The sequence below is a fragment of the Hyperolius riggenbachi genome, chromosome 2, assembly GCF_040937935.1.
Source record: "Hyperolius riggenbachi isolate aHypRig1 chromosome 2, aHypRig1.pri, whole genome shotgun sequence".
Classification (NCBI taxonomy): Eukaryota; Metazoa; Chordata; class Amphibia; order Anura; family Hyperoliidae; genus Hyperolius; species Hyperolius riggenbachi.
The window spans coordinates 199,436,065-199,454,946 of NC_090647.1; the positions used below are offsets into that span (position 1 = coordinate 199,436,065).

At 41.2% G+C, this 18,882-nt stretch overlaps 1 protein-coding gene across 8 annotated transcripts in view; it reads left to right on the forward strand.

The window, feature by feature from the left end:
• The window catches only part of NALCN (sodium leak channel, non-selective), a 640,650-nt gene that overhangs the window by 140,934 nt on the left and 480,834 nt on the right, over positions 1-18,882 (forward strand). For all 8 annotated transcript variants that reach the window (XM_068267982.1, XM_068267985.1, XM_068267987.1 and 5 more), the window contains one exon: positions 9,672-9,823. In XM_068267982.1, coding sequence (XP_068124083.1) covers positions 9,672-9,823 — 152 coding nt within the window. The remainder of the gene's footprint in view (positions 1-9,671; positions 9,824-18,882) is intronic.

An 18,882-nucleotide genomic window follows, 5' to 3' on the forward strand; every position in this document is an offset into this window, starting at 1 on the left:
CCATCAATCACCCCCTGTCACTGCTACCTATCAGATTAGACCCCTATCTGCCCCTAGGGCACTCAATCACCCGCCCACACCCTCAGAATGCCCTCAGGCCCCAGCCCTGATCACCTCACCAGTGCATTGCTTGCATCTATTCCCCCCTCTAATCACACCTTGAGACACCCATCAATCACCTCCTGTCACCCCCTAGCACACCTACCCATCAGATAAGGCCCTAATTTGCCCCGTGTGGGCTCCTGATCACTCGGCCAAACCCTCAGATCCCCCTCAGACCCCCTTCCGATCACCTCCCCAGTGCATTGATTGCATCTATTTTCCCCTCTAACCACCCCCTGAGACACCCATCAATCACCTCCTGTCACCCCCTAGCACTCCTATCCATCAGATCAGGCCCAATACAACCTGTCATCTAAAAGGCCACGCTGCTTATAATCGGTTCCACAAAATTCGCCCCCTCATAGACCACCTGTCATCAAAATTTGCAGATGCTTATACCCCTGAACAGTCATTTTGAGACATTTGGTTTCCAGACTACTCACGGTTTTGGGCCCGTAAAATGCCAGGGCGGTATAGGAACCCCACAAACTGACCCCATTTTAGAAAAAAGACACCCCAATGTATTCTGTTAGGTGTATGACGAGTTCATAGAAGATTTTATTTTTTGTCAAAAGTTAGCGGAAATTGATTTTTTTTTTTCCCAGTGTCATTTTTCACTAACTTGTGACACAAAATAAAATCTTCTATGAACACGCCATACACCTAACGGAATACCTTGGGGTGTCTTCTTTCTAAAATGGGGTCACTTGTGGGGTTCCTATACTGCCCTGGCATTTTAGGGGCCCTAAACCGTGAGAAGTAGTCTAGAAAACAAATGCCTCAAAATGACCTGTGATTAGGACGTTGGGCCCCTTAGCGCACCTAGGCTGCAAAAAAGTGTCACACATGTCACACATGTGGTATCGCCGAGAAGCAGTATAATGTGTTTTGGGGTGTATTTTTACACATACCCATGCTGGGTGGGAGAAACCTCTCTGTAAATGGACAATTGTGTGTAAAAAAAATCAAACAATTGTCATTTACAGAGATATTTCTCCCACCCAGCATGGGTATGTGTAAAAATACACCCCAAAACACATTATACTACTTCTCCTGAGTACGGCGGTACCACATATGTGGCACTTTTTTACACCCTAAGTACGCTAAGGGGCCCAAAGTCCAATGAGTACCTTTAGGATTTCACAGGTCATTTTGCGACATTGTTGGTTTCAAGACTACTCCTCACGGTTTAGGGCCCCTAAAATGCCAGGGCAGTATAGGAGCCCCACAAATGACCCCATTCTAGAAAGAAGACACCCAAAGGTATTCCGTTAGGAGTATGGTGAGTTCATAGAAGATTTTATTTTTTGTCACAAGTTAGCGGAAAATGACACTTTGTGAAAAAAAAAACAATTAAAATCAATTTCTGCTAACTTGTGACAAAAAAATAAAAACTTCTATGAACTCACCATACTCCTAACGGAATACCTTGGGGTGTCTTCTTTCTAAAATGGGGTCATTAGTAGGGTTCCTATACTGCCCTGGCATTTTAGGGGCCCTAAACCGTGAGGAGTAGTCTTGAAACAAAAATGACCTGTGAAATCCTAAAGGTACTCATTGGACTTTGGGCCCCTTAGCGCAGTTAGGCTGCAAAAAAGTGCCAATCATGTGGTATCGCCGTACCCGGGAGAAGTAGTATAATGTGTTTTGGGGTGTATTTTTACACATACCCATGCTGGGTGGGAGAAATACCTCTGTAAATGACAATCTTTTGATTTGTTTACACACAATTGTCCATTTACAGAGTTATTTCTCCCACCCAGCATGGGTATGTGTAAATATACACCCCAAAACACATTGTACTCCTTCTCCTGAGTACGGCAATACCACATGTGTGGCACTTTTTTGCACCCTAACTGCGCTAAGGGGCCCAAAGTCCAATGAGTACCTTTAGGATTTCACAGGTCATTTTGAGAAATTTTGTTTCAAGACTACTCCTCACGGTTTAGGGCCCCTAAAATGCCAGGACAGTATAGGAACCCCACAAATGACTCCATTTTAGAAAGAAGACACCCCAAGGTATTCTGTTAGTAGTACGGTGAGTTCATAGAAGATTTTATTTTTTGTCACAAGTTAGCGGAAATTGATTTTTATTGGTTTTTTTCACAGTGTCATTTTCCGCTAACTTGTGACAAAAAATAAAATCTTCTATGAACTCACCGTACTACTAACGGACTACCTTGGGGTGTCTTCTTTCTAAAATGGGGTCATTTGTGGGGTTCCTATACTGTCCTGGCATTTTAGGGGCCCTAAACCGTGAGGAGTAGTCTTGAAACGAAATTTCTCAAAATGACCTGTGAAATCCTAAAGGTACTCATTGGACTTTGGGCCCCTTAGCGCAGTTAGGGTGCAAAAAAGTGCCACACATGTGGTATCGCCGTACTCAGGAGAAGTAGTATAATTTGTTTTGGGGTGTATTTTTACACATACCCATGCTGAGTGGGAGAAAGATCTCTGTAAATGGACAATTGTGTGTAATTTACAGAGATAATTTACAGAGATATTTCTCCCACCCAGCATCGGTATGTGTAAAAATACACCCCAAAACACATTATACTACTTCTCCTGAGTACGGCAATACCACATGTGTGGCACTTTTTTGCAGCCTAACTGCGCTAAGGGGCCCAAAGTCCAATGAGCACCTTTAGGCTTTACAGGGGTGCTTACAAATTAGCACCCCCCAAAATGCGAGGACAGTAAACACACCCCACAAATGACCCCATTTTAGAAAGTAGACACTTCAAGGTATTCAGAGAGGGGCATGGTGAGTCCGTGGCAGATTTCATTTTTTTTTTGTCGCAAGTTAGAAGAAATGGAAACTTTTTTTTTTTTTGTCACAAAGTGTCATTTTCCGCTTACTTGTGACAAAAATTAATAGCTTCTATGAACTCACTATGCCTCTCAGTGAATACTTTGGGATGTCTTCTTTCCAAAATGGGGTCATTTGGGGGGTATTTATACTATCCTGGAATTCTAGCCCCTCATGAAACATGTCAGGTGGTCAGAAAAGTCATAGATGCTTGAAAATGGGAAAATTCACTCTTTGCACCATAGTTTGTAAACGCTATAACTTTTACCCAAACCAATAAATATAGGCTGAATGGGGTTTTTTTAAATCAAAAACATGTTTGTCCACATTTTTCGCGCTGCATGTATACAGAAATTTTACTTTATTTGAAAAATGTCAGCACAGAAAGTTAAAAAAATCATTTTTTTGCCAAAATTCATGTCTTTTTTGATGAATATAATAAAAAGTAAAAATCGCAGGAGCAATCAAATAGCACCAAAAGAAAGCTTTATTAGTGACAAGAAAAGGAGCCAAAATTCATTTAGGTGGTAGGTTGTATGAGCGAGCAATAAACCGTGAAAGCTGCAGTGGTCTGAATGGAAAAAAAGTGGCCGGTCCTTAAAGAGAATCTGTATTGTTAAAATCGCACAAAAGTAAATGTACCAGTGTGTTAGGGGACATCTCCTATTACACTCTGTCACAATTTCGCCGCTCCCCGCCGCATTAAAAGTGGTTAAAAACAGTTTTTAAAAGTTTGTTTATAAACAAACAAAATGGCCACCAAAACAGGAAGTAGGTTGATGTACAGTATGTCCACACATAGAAAATACATCCATACACAATCAGGCTGTATACACCCTTCCTTTTGAATCTCAAGAGATCATTTGTGTGTTTCTTTCCCCCTGCAGCTATCTTCCACTGAAGTGTCAGGCTGTTTCTTACTGCAGAGTGCAGACAGCTCTGCCTGTATGTAATTCATCAGTATGTGAAAGCCCAGCCAGCTCAAAGGACGATTTATCCAGCTTGTAAAAGATAATAGAGCAGAGAGAAGCTGCCCTAATCTAAATAACACAGGCAGTGTGCAGAAAGGGGCCTGGAGGGGGGAGATGCATCACAGAACCACAACACTGAAGAACTTGGCAGCCTTTCAGACACAGTCTGACAAGTCTGACAAGAGAGAGATAAGTTGATTTATTACAGAGATGGTGATAGTAGAACGTACTGCAGTAAGCCAGAACACATTAGAATAGCTTTTGGAACTTGTAGGATGATAAAAAACAGGACGCAATTTTTGTTACGGAGTCTCTTTAAGGGGGGTAAAGCCCACGGTCCTCAAGTGGTTAAATAGCAGTATCTTAAGCATAGTTTAAGTAGCATGATGATGACGACCAGCCCAGAGAACCTGATGTTTACTCCTTCAAATGGTGAGCTTTAGGTCAGATTTTTAATACAGGATTATTTACTGCAGAACCCTCATTTAATACCCAAACAGTAACACTTGTGCAGTGCATTCATCTCATAAAAGTAGGATGTTGGTTATATTAGAAAGCTACCTGGAGTTGAACTTGAAATACTGATGTCTTATCCATGCAGTTTAATTCCTTAATTGTAATTAGAAGTTTGCTGATTGCTCATTTTGTTAGTAAATAAACCTAAAAAAAAACAACAAAAAACAACAAAACAAATATATATATATATATATATATATGAACTATGGAAACCAATTACTGTGAAACGACTTATAAAATGCTGTGAAATACTATAGCAAAGGATTACACTACCTGGTATTTTATAGCAAATTGGCAAATTTTAAAGGCGTTGTAAAATGTCAGTGGCTGGTTTCTACTGAACTTTGTGCGTGGAAAAAGAGTAGCAAAACCATGTGCTATTTCTAGACAGAAAAAGGTCAATGCCTCCCAGCTGATTTTGTCATTTTTATTGCAATAGTCGTTCAAAGAGCAGTAGAGATTGATTTGAACATGCTGCCATAATATGAGAGGAGAGTGATAGTTTTTGACTTGAATATATTATACATTTATTTAAATACTACTCTTGTTTCCAACTGAGCCTCTGTTAAATATAGTTTTAAATATAAAGCCCTAGGCCTGATTATGTGATTGACTTAATAACTTATTTGTAGATGACAGATGTTAACTAAGCTCAGCTGGGCTCCACAGTTTTATGCTAGTGGCATAATATGACACCCTGAACACAAACACGCACACACACACACACACACACACACACACACACACACACACACACACACACACACACACACACACACACACACACACCCCACACATACACACACACACACACACACCACACACACACACACACACACACACACACACACACACACCACACACACACACACACACGTGTAAAATGGTGTCTTTGTCTTTTATCTATTTCCATATCATTGTAACATGGCTTGGCTTGCATTTTTATGATATACACCTTGCTCTCCTCTGGCTTCTCCTCCTACTCTGACTGCATGCTGTAAGTGTTAACCCAGAAAAAACATGCTGCCCCTGTATTCTCTGCGCATGGTGCAAATGTTTTACCTTGCTTCATGAGAGAACTGGCCCTGGGTGGGTTTTATGTAAGGATCAGGAGCCAGTTTCATTGGCTTCTGACATGACTGTGAATACTGTCAGTACATTATAGTGATCACATGGTTAGAATTGTAATTGATTTGGTCCTTAAGGGCCTTAGGTAGTTAAATTGAGCATTTTTGTCAAGACTTGTTTATTTAATGCAGGTAATGTAGTGGAAGTCTGCACAGATACAGTACTAGCAGGTGATGAGAACTAAAGCCATTGGCCAGAAATAGAGTTGTATATATAAGTGATAGAATTTCTAACGTGTTTTTGATTCAGCATCCTGGTATGGTCATGAACATGTGATTACACCTATTCATATTAGAATTACTGCACAGCTGATCTACAGCAGCCCAAGTGTGAGGTTTGCACAAAAAAAACATTGTTGAGGGATAGTGTACATGGACTTTCCAGTTCACTTCACTTTTATTTTATGTTCTCTTTATGTTTCAGCTCATGAATAGCCAGAAAGAGAATAATTGGACTGACTGAGGGGGATGTTTACATAACAGATGTGCAAATGGTGCTTATGGACCTAATAGCCATTTCACATCAGCTAATGCATTTTTGAAAACCCAGTAGTTCAACAGCCGCTTTCATTTCTTGTGCAAGTATGAAAATTTGTAAAAGGCAAGTGGAAGAGGGGAAATGGGAGGGTGATAGGCGGAAACATTGTCACAAGTTTGCCTCTTCCTGTCTGAAAATTTGACTTTAGCCAAGTCAGATTTTTCAAAGGCTGAGGCAGGGAACACACTTGGCTGTTTTCGTGCGCGTTTTCTGCACAGAAAAACTGAGAACGCATGTTAATCAATGTGCTAGTACACACTTACTGTGTTGTTCACGTGCAGAAAAAAAACTGACATTCTGCATCCTGATTCTGCACATTTTGGCAGTTTTCTGTATCAATTACATCAGCTGCTGTGAAAAAACGTGCACGTTTTCCTGTATGGAAACACACTTAGTGTGCAGAAAAAGTATGCAGAAAAACGCGCGCGGAAAAACTGAAAGCCAAGTGTGTTTCCTGCCTAAGGGGACCTGGGAGAATTAGGAGAGACACGGACAACACACAGAGATACAGTAAGTGGATCCAGTTTGAACATACCTCTACTTTGCCTCAGGTAAGGTAAGGTATACATTAAGAGTAACACATTTCCATGCATTTCCATAATCAACTACTCTGTTTACAGCTACCTAACATTTGCATCACTTTCCCAAGGGATTTGAGCATTTGTCAGGGTATAGACAGTTACCTCCCTCAGCCAATGTGGAGTAAAGCCAGTTAACCTTCCACTATTGTGCTTTTTATACGTAGGTGGATTACATAGTGCCCAATGGAGACCAAAGCATGCACTGGATTAACATATACCTTGACCATATATACATAACAGAAAATTTAAACTTGGGGCCATTGAACTTTAATATGAGAGTCCTATCCACTGTATCACCATGCAAAATATCAAATTTGCTGCAGATGTCTGACATCCAGGAAATGTCTGCGGGGCAATGTCTGATTCAACAGACAATGCTTTACCCTTCTTTACACTCTCTGCAGCCCAAGCGCAGCCAAAAGGTGGACACATATTTATTTCTTGTATTTATAAAGCACCAACATGTTACATACTTGAAACTTTAGTAGATTGTGGCATGAATAGCTCCTACAGCTATCGTACCTTCTGTAGACTGATCCCCAGATACTGCAGAGCTTTTCTTTTAACATAAAATAAACTTTGGCCAGCAGTGTGATGTATGGCTGAATGGAGTCCATTCAGTCAAATTATAAAATATGCTTTATTCTGATAAAGGAAGATCTTTTGTGCAGCAGATGCTTATCCAAACCAGCTAATATTGCCTTAGCATTACTTAGTAGACTGAAGTATCATGCATAGAAGTGATATGTGTACACACTGTTGTCACTTGAAGGGATCAGGAACCCTGTGTGACAGTTTGGGAACCAAGCACTGTACAGATGCCTCACTCTGTCATAGCAGAGCAGCGCATCTGTTGCTATATAGTGGGGAGGAGATGATGCATGGCGCATGATGAAACAGCTTCTGCCGGGAAGGGTAGGGAGGAGAAAAATGTGCTTGGGGATTACTGTCATTGAAAGATTACTGTCATTGGGATTACTGTCATTGATTCTGCATTCTGAAATATTAATTAATCTTGGAGGACATCTGTACACACACTCAATTCTCAGCCAAGGCAGCCAAAAATGGCTGCATCTGCATTTCTATGCACCTTTTGGGTATCTTCTAAATGAAAGCAAGCAAGACTATAAGCCCAGCTTTAGGCATCACAAATAAATTGCAAAAATATCCTTCACTACAGCTAGAACCCAGTGGACCTGTAACAATCGGTGTAACACAGAGAGGACCCGATTACCGGTGATCTGCAGTATCACTGGGAGTACAGATATATACAAGATTATAGATGATCTGCAGTATCACCGATAATCCGATATACTAGCTAACCTCTGGAAACCTGAGTAAAGTAAGAGGGTTTGGTGCAAACAGTAATATATAGAGGACTAGGCCTCAAAACAATAAAGAGTACTGCCTGATTCCTTCTGGACTCTCCCGGGAGGAGGAGTCAGGCTGAGAGAAGGAACGACAGAACGAGAGTGACACTCAAGAGGGAGTGTCACTACCAGGACTGGGAACCGCCTCTAACAGTAAGGTCGGTTCTCGAGGTCGGACAAGCCAGGTCATACACACACGGACAGACAAAGTACAGATTCAGGAGGCAAAGGCGGAGTCTAAAGTACAGGCAGGGTTCGGCAACAGGGTATCATAAATATCGAGGTACAAAATCAGGAGGCAGATGCAGGATCTAAGGACGAGCCGAGGTTCAGCAACAGAGTATCAGAATGGCAAGGTACAGGATCAGAGTTCAGAAGAGAAGTCAGGCAAGCAAAGGGTCATAACAAATAATCACAATCAAACTAGTACTTTAGACTATCAATAGAATCTAGCTAAGTGTAGGATTACAGCTCCAGCTGGTCCCGGCACACTTTCGGATCTGACTCAGGTCTGAGTGCTCCCACATTGTGATCGCAACGCCAGACAACCAGCAACTGAACAGCCAGCAGTATATATACACAGGCATCTCTCCAGCACCTCCCTAAGTGCTGGACCAATGAGATGTGGAGCCAGTGTCAGCTGACCAGCCTGGTCAGCTGACTCACTTCTGGCTGTCATATAATCCCTGCCTCAGTGAGCGCGCGCGCGTCACTCTAAGCCCAGAGGGACTGCGTGTCCCAGCCACACCAGCACCGCTCTGTGGTGCCTCAGCAATGGGGCCATGCGCGCTAACCGCCGCGTCCAACGCAGCGGTTTCTCCGCGCTCCGCCATGCCCCGTATGGAGACACACTGAGTGGAGGCGGCTGCCTCTCCGCGCTCCACCATGCTGTGTGCGGAAAGAGCCGCCTCCCGCCGACTCATGGCGGCGGCTCTTTCGCGTTTCCTTACAGGACCCAATGCATTTCACTTTTTCTCTTAAGTTTTCTCCTAGGAGATAATTTTTCATGTTCTGTGTATAAAAAAAAATAACTTTCCAGCACTTTACAATTATTCTGAGTATTTTCTTACTTGCTGGTGGCATAATTATTTATTGACAAGTTAAAAATATCACGTAGGAGGAAAAGTGAATTGGATTGGTCCCAATGTATTTCCAAATGGTATGAAGTGGTATCTGCAGTGCTGCCTTGCTGGCAAACTTTTGTACCACTTTAAAAATCAATTAAGTAATTTAAATAGAAACATGTATTTAGCACATTTTTTTTACATTTTCATATACTTTGAGCATTAAATCCAAGTGAACCACAAAGATTTAATCTGGAGATCGAGAAGGCTTCCCTTTTTTCCTCAATTTCTCAAGTTAAAACTTGTCCCAGTCTGATTAACATGCTAACTGTAAGCACTGAAATCTTAATGCAGCTGGCGTCCACTTGGCATCCTTGGAGATATCATGCGGGTAAATAAACAGGCTTCTTTTCAAAAATTGACCTGAAATAAATCTAAATATTAATATTGAACATTTATGTTTTATTATGTAACTCTGACCATCTGCATCAATTTTGCTTTTTAAAATGTATGGCAAGGACACCAGATGCAACAGACCACATGAACTATGTTTCAGCTCTAATGCATTCTTTACTTTCTTGTGATTACTCCAGGAATGTGACTTGGAATAATCTTGCCATTCCTGATACACATTGTTCACCAGATGGAGAAGGTTACCAGTGTCCTCGAGGCTTTAAGTGTATGGACTTGGAAACCCTTGGTCTGACCAGACAGGAGCTTGGATATAGCGGCTTTAATGAAATTGGTATGTACAATTACAATATATATATATATATATATATATATATATATATATATATATATATATATATATACTCACTACTTTTTTACTGGTTTATACTATAATCCTTCCACATCTATTCATGCAAGCCTTTTATTATTATGTTTATAATTATAGTGCCATTAACTTTCTTGGTGCCTCAGGCTGGTTTCAGACTTTAGACACAATGTTGACATGATAGACAAGTGTGAATCCAGTCAGAGAATTGGCACACACTTGTCACAATCTTGGCTTCCTACAGAAAGCTTATATACCCATCATTTTACACACTTAAATAGTTACTTCAATATATAAAAATTACAGTTTTGGTTTGGCATATGAGAATAGTTACAGACAAGAAATTAAAACACACCTTGGTTTTGCCTTCATGTGAAAAAGAACATGACTAGCCTATTGGTGTTTTTTATTGACTCTGATACAAATTTTCAGTAACATGGATTTTAATAACGGAAGTAAGCTTTCATAGCAAAAATTGCTTGAACATGCATATGAGCTCTGTAGTTTAAATGGTTAGCACTTTGGGTTAGCAGCTGCAATGTACTGGGTTCTGTCCCCAGTTGGGATGCTCTCTGCATTGAATTTGGACATACTTCCTGTGTCTGTATGGATTTCCCCAGGTGCTCCAGTTTTTATTCTCCTATAAAAATATTTTGGGTTAGAAGCATTATTGGCTCCCCAAAATTGATTCTAGACTATAAAATCAAGGCCAGTTATTTTTAAAAGTCTGTAGATTGTGAAAGGACACTATGGCACCCTGAACTTTCTCTGCTTGATATACCATAGTGATGAACATACATTCTCCTAATAAGCTAAGTACCCTCATCCAAGATAAAAATGCATAGTGTGTGGCCTGACAGCCAAGCATTGTAATGATCAACAATGAATAAGGAAAAAACTGTCTCAGCTCTTGATGCGTAGAAAGCCGTGAGAGTCTGCAGTTTCTGCACATCATGGCTGCATCACCACGTACAGTAGAATTGTGAATTACAATCCTTTAGCTTGGTAAACCAGCCCCATTATGTCTATACATGCTTCTGTTTTAACACATTTTTAACGTAATTTGACTTTGAGCAATGTTAGGTGTTCATTTTAAATGTTGTGTTGTGTCTATAAGTTTGATTTGATTTGATTTGATCAGATAATTAAAATTAAGTTTTCGTATAAAATTAGTGACTAGTGATAGATTAGGTGAGGTTGTTTCTTTGTTTTTGTTTTTATTTGCATGTTGTTATTTATGTACTATTTCTTGTTATTGATTTATTGCTTTTCTGCTACTTGCTGTTGTTGATTATTATCTTCACTTCCTACTTTAAATCTTGTATGTGCTAAAATGAATTCCGGGTACGTCCTGTCGTACTTGGTGGATAAAACAATTTCTGATTCTGATGATTATGGAACACGTATGATTTTTTGTATGCTGTAATATACTAGGATGGATGTTTTTAGGTCCCTCCCTCCACATTTCCACTTTCCCACAGTGCTGCAGGGAGTCACCTGCATAGACTAGCAAACTGCTGACCACAAATAACAGTTATGGTACTCTGAAAAACTAATCATGAAAACCAGGATACAAGAATACAACATAAAATCCTCCTGGTGACTCTGTGTGAATTATGTAGATTTTCTTATTATGCAAATGCATTATTGCTAAAAACAGAAAACAGCTTGAACATTTCACATGCCTTGAAGAATATGAAGAATGAATGTAAATGCATAGATCTTTTGATGTGATTTCCTTTACTTGATCTTTTATAATAATGTACAATTTACATATTTTGCTCTTGCTTTTTCTAGTTCAGCAGAGTACAATAACATTGGACTTGCTGAAGCGACTTGCCATAATGTCAGATGCGAGCTAGCATTAGTAAAATTCCATTTAGGCATAAGTGCCAGTGAAGTCTTTATACAGTCACAATTAGTGCCTGCTGGAGTGCTGCTTCCAGTGTTTAAACTAGGACAGAAAAACTTGACAACTGAAAAAATAGACATTATTATCCGGATTCTGATGTTGTTTTATAAAACAGTTATATTGATGCAATGTTGTAAAAAAAAAAAATTTAGATCTCACCTTAAAAATATGAAACAAGTTGTAAGGCTGCATAAAACTCAACCGAACAACACTACCTCATTCATCAAGGGTATCAAAGGCTTTGACAGTCCTGCATGCATGCAGAAGCCAGAGGATGACATCAGGATGGCATACTACATTTCCACTAATCCTCTTTGTGGAAATGGGTAAAAGGTACATCAGTATCCCTATACTTATTTCACCTTGGGAGGGGGAGGGCATCTGGGGGTTCCCTTGTTAAAGGGGACCGCCAGATCGAAGCAAATGGTTTCAGTAACATGTGCTGGCTGCGTAGCACCTGAATTGAGCACTGGTATAACAGCACGAAACGCCAAAACCCCAAATTACTACTCCTTCCAAATTGCTACAACATCATTCGGCTCACCCTGCACTCAACTCACCGGCAGCAACATAAACCTATGCCCCCCAGCTGCCTTCAGGAACCTCCCCAGGGCCTACACCCACAGGCTTGGAAGTAGTTACTCCACTCTGCTCTTGGGCACTGGAGGTGGGGATGAGCCCCTTGTCCATGAATTGGACAACAGCTCGGGGGAAGATCGCCACCCCTCTCTTCCAGAGCCTCCCATACTATGAACCATGCGGTCAGGTATAGCTCAGGCTGCAGAGCCCCACACGGTCCGGCCTCTGCATTCTGGCAATACCAGCCTGCATGGGTGACAAGGGGTGAAAGAGGCTTTAGGAGGGACTCCACATCATTTTTTTTATTACTTTTAATAGGGCTAACAATAGGTATATTTGCCAAGTATCCTTATACAGCAATATTGCGGCTGTACAGCGATCCTTGGTCAAAGGATTGCCAGTTCCACAATGTTTCCAGGTGGTCATTACGCATTGTGTACCACCACCAGGAAACCCCAACATGAAATTCTTATCTGTTCATCTACTAAGATTGTAATGAAAAGTTATGTTTTATAATATTTGAAAATTATCTACGGACCTCAAAACCTTCACTGAATTTTCTATATATCCATATTTCTGATATTCCTGAAAAGGCAGATCCACATCCCACCAGATTGGTATTGGATTGTTTAACTAGAACCAGGGATAACCTGAAGAAACACAATTCTGGCATTCATCAGAACACATTTTTGTCATCCTCAATAAAAGTAAATTGTTTATTTCTTATCAACAAGGCGGTGGTGCAGCCCTTATAGAAAGAAAATTATGTTTTCACACATTATTGATTTGGCACAGCTAAGGAATAGTATGCAGTTGTGCCAACAGGTCTATGTCTCAAGGGGAAATTTCACTTTCGGGTGGCAGTGTGAGGCTTTCCATGGTAAACACTCGCTATTTATAGACCAGAAAAAGTCACCAATTCATATTTATTACTTGTTTTATTACTTGAGAAAAAAAATCTGTTCAAAATTACACAGGGTACCAGCTGTCAATTCACGATCTGCTGCTGCCTTTGATAGGAAAATGTAATTAAAGCAGTGACAGCAGACAAGGATAAAATGGACAACTTGGACTTATCAAATTATTATTTGTTGGGCCTGGTAATATGGTTTTGATTTGTTTCCTCTCTGTAGATCTGTAGCATACTAGGGCTCAGTCTCAAGGTTAAACTGGAAATGTAATTAATGCTTTCTGACTAGCAAAGCTAGTTTTGTACAATGACTAGGGCATCTTTAATTTTTATTTTTAAAATATTTCTGTTTTAATTTGTAATGCATATTTATGCAGTTTGCAAGTGGATAAATTGAATCCAAACCCAGTTTTATTCAACTGGTCTCTTTTCAGGCTATATGAATTTGCATTACAGATTTGCATCAATAATCCTGCATCAGCTCAACTAAATATTTGCATCTCGGTGACCATCCCTAATCATCGTGCTTCTGGGACTGCAAAGGGGCGGAGCACAGACAGCCCTTTGATAGAAACTTGAAATATGCATTGTGCAAGTCTGTGGTAAACAGACTTAAGGCCCATACACACTGATCGGGGAACAGGAACCCAATCTCTCAGGCGAAATCACTGGACCGAGGCTGTACAGACGCATAGTCAGCCTGTAGGCTAACTACACTATCTGTTTCAATGCAAGTAGGCAGATGTGATGTTATGCAGTGGCTTGGGTGAGCATGAGGAAAAAGCAATGGGTTGTCACTCAGTTGAGTTGATCAACCTGGTGGATTGCTGGCAGAGCCATTATTGCTAATTGGGACCACTGTACACTTGTCAGATTATCAGCTGAGGTAGTTGTTATTGGCCACCTCAGCCGAGTTTAATCATGCATGTGTACAAAGCTCAGAAATAACAGGCGCTCAAACCAAATATTCCAACTATTACCATGCTCGTGTATGGCTAAAGACTTGGCCAGTCAGGAATTTAAAGACAGAGACTGTGAGAAAGTATTACAGCATAACCATGGCAGGAATGCCAAATTCAATATATACAGTACCTATCTCTTGCACAAAAAAGAGACATTGATTGCACACATTGGGCTTGATTCACTAAAGCGTGATAACTGCTATCACAGCAGTTATCACGTGATGGGCTTGATTCACTAAAGCGTGATAACAGCAGTTATCACGTGATAACTACTATTACAGCAGTTATCATGAGATGGGCTTGAGTCACTAAAGTGTAATAACTGCTATCACAGCAGTTATCACGTGATAACTGCTATCACAACGTTTTCACATGAAAAGCATCACTTCACATGATGGGCTTGATTCACTAAACTGTGATAGGACAAATATCATTATCAAGGATATCACATGTTACCAAAGTTATCACACGTTGGGCTTGATTTACTAAAGCGTGATAACTCATATCACTGCCGTACGCATTTTTGCACTCGCACTTTCCACGATTGCGCGAGAAAATTTGCGATCACGCAAAAACGTGCGGGAAAACGCTAGGGCGGCCGTGATATGAGTTATCATGGTTTAGTGAATCAAGCCCTTTATCAAAGTTAACATGCCTTATAAGAGTAGCATAGCGAGTGCTACGAAGTATGCCTGCTAATTGGCAATGGCACTCGTCCTGCCATGAGCCCCAGTTGGTTCGTAGCGCTCACTATGCTACTCTGATAAGGCATGGTAACTTTGATAACGTGTGATAACTTTTGATAGCGTGTGATAACTTTGATAAGGTGTGATATTTGTCTTATCACGGTTTAGTGAATCAAGCCCGATAAACGAAAGTTTGTGCACGATCATGTGGGAGTTTCACGTAAAAAGCGCACGTGATCTCACGATAACCTTTGTTTATCACTTGAACTAATGCTGTTCGCGTGTAAACTTTTGCGAGCAGCAGAGCGCATGATAACTGCTATGATAGCAGTCATCACGCTTTAGTGAATTCAAGCGCATTAAGGATACGTACTAAAAAAGTATATTACATTAAGGCTTTCTCTTGTTCTAAGTTCTCCTTTGAGACACCCACATTGATTCCTCACATTTAAAACAGACATCATGTTAAGTTTTGTGCAGAAGTCTGGGGTGTAGTAAGTAGCTATTGGAGGGATCCTGACCACCTAATTCAAAGTAATCTATTTCACATTAGTTTATTAAGGAGATTAAACACAGATAAAAACTAACTCTGGCTGGTGTCTGAATTATCATTTTCTTGCACACAGCTTAAAATGTTCATTGACTTGTATACAGTTGTATGGCATTTCTGTATCTTTCTATTTTGTTCAATAAAATCTTTTGTTGAAAAAAAACAAACCCCAAGACTCTGCCTAGTAGGTAAATAATGTTTTGCCTGGAGTTTGAATTTAATCTAAATAGCCCTAAAATACTACCTGCAGAACATTGTATTGCAATGTATAACTTTTTGATCCTTTGGGTTGTATGTGAATATCCAGTGGTGGGACTTTAGGTACATAACAGCTGGCTGAAAAGTCAGCCATTTTTAAAGCAGTTCATCTGTGAGAGATCAGGCAGGCCAGCTGCTGCCTACACTTCAGCCATCCTATGCAGCTACACTGGCACACATAGGAGACTTAGCCCTTTAGTCTAGAGCCAAGTCTCCTGTAAGTAGCCATGTCTGCCTAAGCACCTCTTTTTTCTTCTCTTTTCTTTGGGAATTGTGAGCACTAATTATATTACATTGCTGTTTGTATATTGTTTTTTGCTGCTGCAATATCTGGTGGATTGTCTGTTGTGGTTCATCTGATATTAAGCAGCAAGTGTCAGCTTTTAAAAGTACAATTTTTTTTTTCTTTTCCCTCTAGTTTGTTTTGCAGCAGGCAATTGGCTAGGGGGAGGGTCTAGCTGCAACACAGGTGTTAAATTAAACAGGAAGTGTAGGCCAAACCTCTAATCTTGGTGAAGGGCTGCTTCACTTCACTGCTGGGAATTGTGAGCACTAATTATATTACATTGCTGTTTGTATATTGTTTTTTGCTGCTGCAATATCTGGTGGATTGTCTGTTGTGGTTCATCTGATATTAAGCAGCAAGTGTCAGCTTTTAAAAGTACAATTTTTTTTTCTTTTCCCTCTAGTTTGTTTTGCAGCAGGCAATTGGCTAGGGGGAGGGACTAGCTGCAACAGGAGGTATTTGGTCAGCTTCAGGACTCAGTACTGAGCTTGCTCAGTCTGTGGCTTGCTCACTAAGTGGCTGCGACACAAGTGGCATAGGCGTTAAAAACAGGCGTTACAACACAGGCACAAAGAGAGTGGTGAGAGGAAGTAGGTAAGGACTAAAAAAAAAAAAACAAAAAAAAAAACCTTCAATCAATATTGCGGTTTTTTGCATTGGTTAGAATGTGCTAGGCACGCTGTGGTGTAGTCTTTAAATTTTGAGGACTCCACCCCAACTTCACTCACTCCACCTCCACTCCTCCACCCCTCCCGCCCCTCTTCCTCCCTCCTCCCCCCTCCCCCCCTTCTCCTCCCCTCACTCCCCACACTCCCCAACTTTACTTACTCTCCCTCTCCTCCTCCCCAGCTACACTCAATCTCCCGTTTCATCTTTTACCGCCACAGTTTACTTTAAATAATTTTCCCCCACACAAAAGTCATCATGTTGGACGATGCTGTGCAGTGTACATCCTGCAACATGTATGCATGCCTTGATCAGCGGATTGAGGGTGTTTACTGTTGCCCTGGGTGTATGCGTGTTGCTCAGTTAGAGGCGGAAGTCGCAGAGCTAAATAAGCATCTCGCAACACTGAGAAGCATACACAACATGGAGAAGAGCTTGGATCTCACGATCCAGACACTGGATGGAACCGTTGAAGATGAGGAGGGTGGAGTACAGCCGGACCAAGAAGCAGAGGCAGCCGCTAGTTGGGTCACAGTTAGAAGGGGTAGGGGAAAAAGTGGCAGGGAGGCTAGTCCCGAGTTGTCCCTCACTAATAAGTATGCTTGTTTGCGTAATATTGGGGAGGATGATTCAGGAGTAGCAATGCTGCAGCAGGATGTGCTCCTTAGCAACCAAGGGGCAGACTGCTGTAACGAGAAAGGGAATAGGAGTGCAGCTAAGGCTAGACAGGTACTGGTGGTAGGGGATTCAATTATTAGGCGCACAGATAGGGTAATCTGTCGAAGAAACCGCGAATGCCGTACAGTCTGTTGCCTCCCGGGTGCTCGGGTTCGGCATGTAGCGGAAAGAATTGACAGATTACTGGGTGGGGCTGGGGAAGACCCGGCTGTCATGGTACACATTGGCACCAATGACAAAGTTAGTGGGAGATGGAAGGTCCTCAAAAAGGATTTTCAGGTACTTGGAGATAAACTTAAAGCAAGGACCTCCAAGGTGGTGTTTTCTGAAATACTGCCAGTGCCACGTGCTACATCTGAGAGACAGAGGGAGCTTAGGGAGTTAAATAAGTGGCTGAGAAATTGGTGTAGGAAGGAAGGGTTTGGGTTCCTGGAGAACTGGGCAGACTTTGCAGTCGGCTACAGGTTCTACAGCAGGGATGGGCTGCACCTTAATGGGGAGGGTGCAGCTGCATTGGGGGAGAAGATGGCTAAACAGTTGGAGGAGATTTTAAACTAGGATCTGGGGGGAGGCGGGAGGATAAAGTCTCAATACGTAGACAAGATGAGGTAAAAAGACAGTGGGAACCTATCATTATGGAGGGTGGAGAGGGGGGTGGGGACAGTGTAAAGATTAAGGAGGTTGGTAAAAATTCAAGTAGCCAATTTCATGTAAACAAAATTGGTAAATGTGGTGGTAAAAATATAAAGTGCATGGTAACCAATGCTCGGAGCCTTGCAAATAAAATAGACGAACTAGAGTTCATTCTGAATGACAAAGGCTATGACATTGTGGGAATAACCGAGACATGGATGGATGAAAGCCATGACTGGATAGCTAATTTAAAAGGATACAATGTGTTTAGGAGGAATAGAACAGGGAAAAAAGGTGGAGGGGTTTGTCTCTTTGTTAAGAATTCTCTTACAGCTGTCCTCAACGATGAGATGGAGGAAGATTGCGAAGATGTGGAGTCCGTTTGGGTAAATATTCATGGTGGAAATAAAAGTTGCCAATTGCTTATTGGGGTATGCTACAGGCCACCTCTTATTAATGAAGCTGCAGAACTGTGATTACTACAGCAGATTGAAAAAGCTGCAGGTAAAAATGAGGTCATAATTATGGGCGACTTCAACTTTCCAGACATTGACTGGAGTATTGAGGCTACCCATTCTGGTAAAAGCAGCAGATTTCTGGCAGCACTACAGGACAATTACTTGACTCAAATGGTAACTGAACCAACTAGGGGGCATGCGTTACTGGATCTGATCATTTCTAATAGACCAGATAATGTATCAAATGTGCAGGTTCAAGAACATTTGGGAAATAGTGATCACAACATGATAACGTTTGATCTGGTGACTGATAGGCCACGGGGCAGCGGGACCACTAAAACTATGAATTTTAGAAAAGCAAAGTTCACTCAAATTAGGCAGGCACTAAGTTTGGTGAACTGGGATAATGTACTACAAGGGGAAGACACTGAAGGGAAATGGCAAGCTT